An 8,038-nucleotide genomic window follows, 5' to 3' on the forward strand; every position below is an offset into this window, starting at 1 on the left:
TTTTGGCATTTTGCTTGGCTAAGTCTCACATGAGACTGCAAAAGCGATCCAGTGTACTACAGTAGTTTTACAACTTTGACTGCAAGAATACTGCAATATTTTTTGGTAACTTTAAATTTATTAATCACTGGTACATAGATTTTGAAAAATCTGGGCTTCTTTCTACAATCTGGGGAAGGGATTTTCCACAACCATGAAGGTTACCTAACCTGAGAAAATGGTGTGGAAAATCTTACTTTTTCTAGAAACTGAAATAAACATACTTTTATTGAGATAAAGGAAATACCCCTTTGCCTTGGTTGGTACCTAAAATATTCCAGTTATTCCCATTCAATTGATGCATGCATATGCTTTTAGAAACCATAAATGAAAATAAGAAAGTGTATTAGTCTAAGGGAATGTCACAAGTATTTATATATGCAGGTAATTCAATTGGTGCATGTACATGCTTTTAGAAACCATAAATGAAAATAAGAAAATGTATTAGAGAATGTCACAAGTATTTATATAGGCAGGTAATTCAGCTGTGACTGAGAGATGCAATACTCAGTCGTCCTATAGTACTCTTATCTCCAGACAAACTGAAATGTGATTAGCTGAGCCATTGATTTTACACAAAATTGTTCCATGACCTTTATTTGTTTTTTTCTGAATTGTTTTTCTTCTGATGCTTCGTTTACTTTACAAATGTCATAAGTGATGACACTTCTGGACTGAATGTTGTACAGTTACACCCAAATCACAATTATTAAGGCAAATTGGTGTGAAAGAAAATCTCACAAAGTAAGGACTTTAAAACATTGGCTAAAGTGTAGGAATCAGGTGAGAAAAATGCAGCATTAGTTTTTATTTTGCAACTTATTGGTAGCTCGGAGGATGGCAAGAGCTATGTCAGTGCAATAATGCAAAACCACAACAACCCCTGATTACTTTTGATGTTTGATTACAAAATTGCACCTTGGTCCTTTCCAACACAGACGGGGCAACTTTTAGATTTCCATTGTCCAAATTTTAAAAACACACCATGAACAGTGTGCTTGGTATGAAGATCAACCACTATTAATAATACTTTTTCTCCTATCATCATTTGCTAACTGCCCCAGTATTGAACAAAACTTGGCCTTAAAGACAGGCAGTTACATCTAGCACTTTAATTCATCCAAGAGATTACAGCACTAAGGTATTTTATCAGTTGTATCATGGTTCTCACCATCAATGAAAACCAGAAGCCAGTCTAGCCATTCATGAAACAAATCCAGATACTCATGACTAGCTTTTCACTTTTCTCAGCCTAAATATTATAATCCCTATTCTTTGAGAAATTTTTCCTTAAAGTATTGAAAAAGACTTGAATGGGAAAAAAAATTACAAAAAAGCTAACCTAAATTAGGCACTTTGCTGGGCCAGTTCTGACCAATGGTGAGTGTCCTTTGACAGCTATAAATCTTAAACACTGCAGTAACAACCTTGAATTAATATGGTTTAAATTTAAAGTCAGGGGGCATCAGTGTTTTCAAGTGCTCTATCTTTGAGACCCAAGATTTGTTCAGGACCTGAGAGACAGTATCAGCATTACAGACCTGGGCCCAGTTGTTCGAAGACCGATTAGCACTAACCCAGGGTTAAATTTTAATCCAGGTTTCTATATTTCTCTGTTCAAAAGCCATTTTAAGATAATTTTCCCAATTCTTCTCAGAGCATTCAATCACCAAATTGTAAACAAATGGAATTAAAGTGAAATTAATTTTAAAGCTTTCAGATCTGCAATTAAATTTCACGGTAACCCTGGGTTATCTTAAACCACCTTTGAACAACCCAGTCCTGGATTCCATTCTCTTGTGTAACCAATACTACCCTATGTAACTCTAAGCTAACTGCAACTGTAATAACCTGTACATGAAAATAAAATTATTTCATTCTATGCTGCATTATCAACAACAGTTATATTCTTTTAACTAGAAAAATAGAACATCTCTAACTCTACTTGAAGGAAGGTAAATTTATATGTGGCAGTGATTTGATAGATGGTAAATTTATATTTGGTTTTGGAAGATTGTGTAGGTTTGGACTGATATTTCTAACAGCAGACATTGCCCTTTGAGGTGCAGCACTTATTCCAGCCTAGGAAAAAGAAAACAATTTATAAGGTAAGAAGTAATGGAAGCATTCGTGAAGAGTGAAATAGAAATCAGCCTATCATCTTAACTTCAGACTGTCAGTAACAGTTCGCAATATGACCAATGAACACAAGTCACCAAATTGCTTCCATGGCAAATGACAGCAATCACCATTAAACAGACCCACTGCAATTCTTTTTCCAAAATGGATTACAGAAATAGAGAGATTACAACTTCAATCGGGACCTCTTTCCTAATCAAATTACTAATCTGTGGGTGTTAGCTAAAATATTTTGTCAATCCTAACATTATACCAGAATTGCCTAAAGATGGTATTCATATCTGCCAAGGGACATGACACTGTTATAATAACTTATTGATAATTTTGAAGATGCATCTTACCTCTGATTTTTCTAGTTTATTCTGTGCCTCAATGTGGGTTAAAATCTCAGACATGTTTGTTTCTAGTACCATACCACCCATTACTATCTCTTGTAAAATAAAGTGAACCTATATGTGAAGCAAAGAAAATAAAAAATTAATTAAACTACCGGTTGTTTGAATTGTTTTAACCTAACATGACTTTAAACCACTGCATACATCTGCTTAGACACTGCAAATTGAGCACACAATAAATGTTTCTGTTTGCATACCTTATCCATATGAAATATAAGATCCAGCTCACAGACATTTTCAAAACACTTGTCCAAAGTTTCCACAAATACCTAGAAGAAACAAAATATAACCATTAATCAATGATTGAATAAAAATATACGGCCCTCACCATCACTTTTCTATGGCGTTTTACAATACAGTTCAACCTGTAGTAAGCAATCACCCTCCGAGAATGGCTGAATAACCACTTAACACAGGCTGGCCACTCAATAGAGGTTCTACAGAATAGGGATATTACAAAAGATGATGAAACTTGCCATTTTATGTGATAATTGACCACTTCATTTACAAAATCTTTCTTAAAAATAATATTAACATTGATTTTGGGAGATTGATGTGATTCCGTCCTAAGTGACCATTCAACACAAGTAGAAGACAATACAAAGAGGCTGTTAGGACTTGGTGAGGGGCAACCACAACTGCTTCATAGAGGTGAAAATTAGAGTGCTTAGGGGAAAAAATTTCCAAAGAGATATCTGAACATCTAACTCAGTTGCTAAAAATAATCTTCATAAGCTAAGAGCAATTTTAGTTAGTAAGTTTGAAAATAATGTTTCCTAAAATCTTTGCTAAGTCATTTATTCATAAATTGGGTATTACAGGCATGCCAAGGGTTGAAACACTACTATCTTCATGAATAAACTAGTTTATCATAAAGTTGAATCCACCTGAGATCAGAATCACATTTGTAAGACCCGCCTCAGTCTCTTACTTGGATTTCACCAGGTTCTTTCACAATTTTAGAATGATTTATAAACTGAAGCAGCAAATAGGCTCACTCTTAAGTTCAATGTTGATGCTGTGTTGATTTTATACTTCCACTTACCTGTATAAGATCAAGTATTCCTAGCTCACTCTCTGAAGAATCCACACAGAACACAAAATAAAGCGTAGCATAATGTCGGTATATAATCTTGAAGTCAGAACCTCCGATCAACCTAAAATCAACCATGACTGTAAGTTTCCAAGGCATTTTTGTAAAAAATTGATCAACAGCTTTGATTTATTACAAAAATATTTCCAAGCAAAATGATAATGTACATGTCTATAGTAACTTACATTTCATTATGCGTCATTACATTTCATTAAGCGTCTTGGTGAGAATAATCCTGAGTACACCTGTTGTGAGCATTAGTGAATGACATTTTGATAACCTCAGCAGAAGTCAGGATAATTAGACTCTCGGGTTAATAAAAAATCAATCACTACAACCAACAACAGCCCATCTTGGGTCAACTCTCAATGGGATGATTAGAGCTCACAATCAAATGTTACAACTATTGGGTTCAAACCATTTGCTGCAAAGTGACTTAAAGGCACAAAAAAAACTCAAGGAAGTACAGTTAAGTAAAGTTACTTACGTTCCTCCTTCTAAGAAATTACAAACATTGTCATCTCTTCTTGAGACTATGTGAAATGTCTCTCTTATTATTTGATGCTGCATATCCTCAGACTGAAACAAAATCAACACAAGGAAATGGCATTTGATTATCTTTATGCTTGGTCGCAAGCATTGTTTCAAGGAAGATTCATGTCTGAATGTGAAATACAAATCTCTGAGCTTTAACCTTGAAAAACTGCTTTGAATGTACAAGTCACATTTGGTTAAATCCTTACACAGACTATGAAGGCCAACTTTCTTTAGAATATGTAGAGATACACAGGAATTTCTTTTTGTGCTGAGTGCCAAGCCGGGCTACCGAACATGATGAGTTTTCATGCCTGGAGAGTATCAAACTTTTTTACCTTGAAATTATTACGGCCAATTCTTAGGTATTCTCAGAAGCAACACAAATTCAAGGGAGCTGAAAGTAACCACGCCATGACATGATTGCTCTAAGCTGTGAAAGTGATTGGTATACATGTGGTTCGATTCTTTTTTTTTTTTTTTTTTTTCACTAAGAGAAAAGAGACTATCCTGAAAAGGAAAAATACAGAGGACAATCGTCAAGGATCACTCTCGACACTCAAAAGGAAAATGTTTTTTTAAAGCTCTATTTCTTTCTTATTGCAATTATACAGTAAAAATTATGCAAAGACGCACTAGCTCCTTGATTTAAAATATGTGAAGATGGATAAATTCTACGTTAATTTCTTCCTGTTTCATCCAGTTTTCTCCCTTTTCTGTGGCACTGTGGCGAATTAATTGGTGTACAGCTAGTACAAGAAGGTCTAAGGTTAGTTCCCTGTGAGAAATCAAACTAAAGGGGGAAAGCTACTCACATAATGCACAAAAAATTTCGTCATCCGCGGCTTCCCATGGTTGTTGAATACAAGTATTGCCTTAATCATCTCAAAATAAGAGAAAAACGAATGAAAACACGTAATACAGTTTTCGAGTTCGATCACCTGCGTTCAAGATGGCGGCCAAGATGCTTCCCACAATTCCTTGGCCACTTTGCACAGCTAATCCAGGTCCAGGACTCCAGGCTTCACGCGTACAGTGTGGGCGAATTAAAAGCTTAGATTGCAGTGGCGGATCCAGGGGGAGGGTCGGGGGGGGTCCGGACTCCCCCTACCTGAGCTGATGCTTACAACTTTGAGACTGAAACTCTTACATCGACAGGATTGTATATCACTTTTTAACTGGCTTATTTTTTTTAATGAATCCAAGTAAGCAGTAAGCAGCCAAGGAATTTTAACGTGCAACCGCGAGTGGTGGGAGGGGGTGTGGGGGAGAAGTAATTTGCCTCAAAAGAGTCCAACAGTCCTTTCTGAACCAAAGTTTGGAACCCCCCCCCCCCCACCCCCCCAATCAAAAATTCCTGGATCTGCCTCTGGATTGTTAAAATTGTTTCTGGGTCTAGCTTTGTATTATAGTTTCATTGGTATATATACACAACTGCTTTGAGAGACGTTGTCACAAAAAAAGAGTAAAAGTGCACAGGACCATAACCCCAAGAGATATATTGTGGGGAGTTTCCAGGTGTTCCTTGACCTCAGAATTTCCCAGAGGTCTGAGAAAACATCTCTGTATGTAATGAAAATGCATCCAATGGTTGATGAATCTATTCATTTATTTGATTTATCAAAAATTACTTGATTATACCATACCCAGATTACCTTTCAAGATTGTCACATGCACTTTTATCATTTTTTCCAACATTATTTTATTGCAACAGCTGTATCCACAAGTGAAAACTACCACCATCAGTTGCAAATTATCATGTTTTCTAATTAAAACCGTTGCTTTATCAATCAATGCAAGCTGGATAATTTATTTTTCAAACTGTTGAACTTCTACAATGAAATTGAGAATAAAACTGCATGTAGTCCTGCCGAGGGAGACCAGAACTTACTGTATGCCTTACTACTAAGAGTGATCGAGTCTCACTGCCAAGCAATCTACCACCAAAACAAACTTAAGAACGAATACAAACAAAACCAAATGAGTGCATGTTGCATGACAATTTTCAGTCCAAAACCATCATAAGATTGTTTTGCAATTAATCACACTGGCATCAGTTGTGTCATTGTTGGATGAGCATATTCACCTCAATGAGAGGGAGAGAGAAAGAGAAAGAGGAGGATCAACACAGGCTGTAACATTTTTACTTCTCTTAAGACCATTCTACTCTACCAATAACAAAAAGACGTTTATTTTACTTTTATCTGACTGACAACTACCTACACAGAATTTAACAGTTATTACCATTTTGTTGTGATCTTTTGACCTGACAAAAAAAACCCTTAAGTTTGTGTTGGGCTCTTCAATGATCTTGAGGTAATCATTCCTAAAGGAATGTAGGTGACTAATCTCAGATCATAATCTCAACACTTAATGAGCTCTCACAGATAAATACATTGTAACTATTCAGATGATATTCTGACTAATGCATGCGTGCATATTGATTGGTTCTTACCTATGATCTACTAGAGGACAGGTGCTTTGATAACATCACCATCAACAACTTTTTGCTGATCTAATATTATTGAAAACCAATACATTCCATGTCAATGTGCATCTGTTCAGTTACAGTACACAGAAGACTTCAAAATATGGGAAGCATCAGCTACATACTTGGCAGAGCCTTATGTGCCACTTTCTTATTCTAACCACATTTGAAGTTATCTGTGATCTATTTGTTAAAAACTCTCTCTGAAACTTCTACACAGTGGGAAAAGGCAACTCTTAGTACACGTATTTATTCTCAGGTGGCATCTAATAAGTAAACCAACACAAATTAAGGTAAGGTTGCATTATCAGAGAAGAACCTATCAGTTTGCCTGGATTTTGGTACGGGTACATGTACTAACACATGATCAGTACTAGGAGCATTCACAAATATTTTAAATCAGGATAATTATGAACACAAGAAGAACTTTTTTTCAGAGTTCCTCGACAGCTTCATTTGCAAATCATATCTGAGCGCTAGAGTGGTTATTAAAAAGTTCCATGCTGAGCTTGGGCTCATTACAAAACAAAAGTACTCAAAATTGTCTCTAACAAAACAATCCAGTCTAGAACTATGTAATCAAGATTACATACTTGAGTCAAAAATAGAGCCTAGGACAACGGATCGAATGTATTCTGTTTTTCTCTTGACTCCGTCCACGCTTTTGCTATGGTTCTCTTCATTTCATCATCTCCTTCATCGTACATTTTTCTCATCAGGTCCATTATTCCTTCTCCTGGATCCTTTTTATCGTCCACTTTCGGCTGCTCTTTCATTTTCTTCAAGTTCTCTGTCACAGTCAAACATGACCAATTTTCGTCTTTGTCCTTCTTCAAAAGGAGAGTCACGCGTCCAGATTTGACTTTCACCGAGCTGGATTCGGGAAGAATAGGATGCAACAGATTGACTATCTGAAAATGATAGTTCTTGCCTTTCAAACCAAGTACTTTCAACTCCAATGACTTGGAGGTAAATTTCGTGGAGACGTTCTCTTCAGGAAGAGTTTCCACTTCTTCCAAGTTGATGTAAATTTTCACGAATTTCGACGATTGATCCCAAGCGTACGACGTGATTTTAGTCAAGGTGACTTGCGGTTTCTTAAAGGCGGGCTTCGCTGCTCTCTTTTCTTCAGTTTCGATTTCTCGTTCTACGCGTTCCAGCTCGTCTTGTAGGACTTTTTTAACACGCTCTCGAGTTGCAGTGGAGAACAGATTCTGAATTTCGTCTCTCGTTTCTTTAAGTTCTTGAATTTTCTCCATAATGGAAAAAAATTCCTCCTTGCAGAGAACTTCTTTGGTAACTCGTGGCTCAACCTCGTGAGATCAGCAACTTTCATGAAGTCTTTAGCCG

The 8,038-nt window shown here is 36.4% G+C and overlaps 2 protein-coding genes across 2 annotated transcripts; both read right to left on the reverse strand.

Annotated features, from left to right (window-relative positions):
- Positions 1-608: 608 nt before the first annotated feature.
- LOC111324663 (AP-3 complex subunit sigma-1) lies at positions 609-5,183 on the reverse strand. The gene is made up of 6 exons (XM_022928276.2): positions 5,016-5,183; positions 4,154-4,245; positions 3,619-3,730; positions 2,771-2,842; positions 2,520-2,627; positions 609-2,121 (listed from the first exon to the last, which is right to left on the reverse strand). The coding sequence occupies exons 1-6, from the start codon at positions 5,082-5,084 to the stop codon at positions 1,981-1,983; spliced, it is 594 nt and encodes a 197-aa protein (XP_022784011.1). The 5' UTR covers positions 5,085-5,183; the 3' UTR covers positions 609-1,980.
- Positions 5,184-7,131: 1,948 nt separating this feature from the next.
- LOC111324660 (calcyclin-binding protein) lies at positions 7,132-8,032 on the reverse strand. The gene has a single exon (XM_022928273.2). The coding sequence runs from the start codon at positions 7,945-7,947 to the stop codon at positions 7,300-7,302; it is 648 nt and encodes a 215-aa protein (XP_022784008.2). The 5' UTR covers positions 7,948-8,032; the 3' UTR covers positions 7,132-7,299.
- Positions 8,033-8,038: the final 6 nt, after the last annotated feature.

Source organism: Stylophora pistillata, chromosome 1 (genome assembly GCF_964205215.1).
Source record: "Stylophora pistillata chromosome 1, jaStyPist1.2, whole genome shotgun sequence".
In the NCBI taxonomy this organism is placed as follows: domain Eukaryota; kingdom Metazoa; phylum Cnidaria; class Anthozoa; order Scleractinia; family Pocilloporidae; genus Stylophora; species Stylophora pistillata.

Coding starts and splice junctions, on each gene's coding strand:
- LOC111324663 (XM_022928276.2), bottom strand. CDS start 5,084: ATGATTAAGGCAATACTTGTATTCAACAACCATGGGAAGCCGCGGATG. Junction 4,246..5,015: donor CGAAATTTTTTGTGCATTAT/GTGAGTAGCTTT, acceptor ATTTTGTTTCAG/TCTGAGGATATGCAGCATCA. Junction 2,628..2,770: donor TTATATTTCATATGGATAAG/GTATGCAAACAG, acceptor CTTCACATATAG/GTTCACTTTATTTTACAAGA.
- LOC111324660 (XM_022928273.2), bottom strand. CDS start 7,947: ATGGAGAAAATTCAAGAACTTAAAGAAACGAGAGACGAAATTCAGAAT.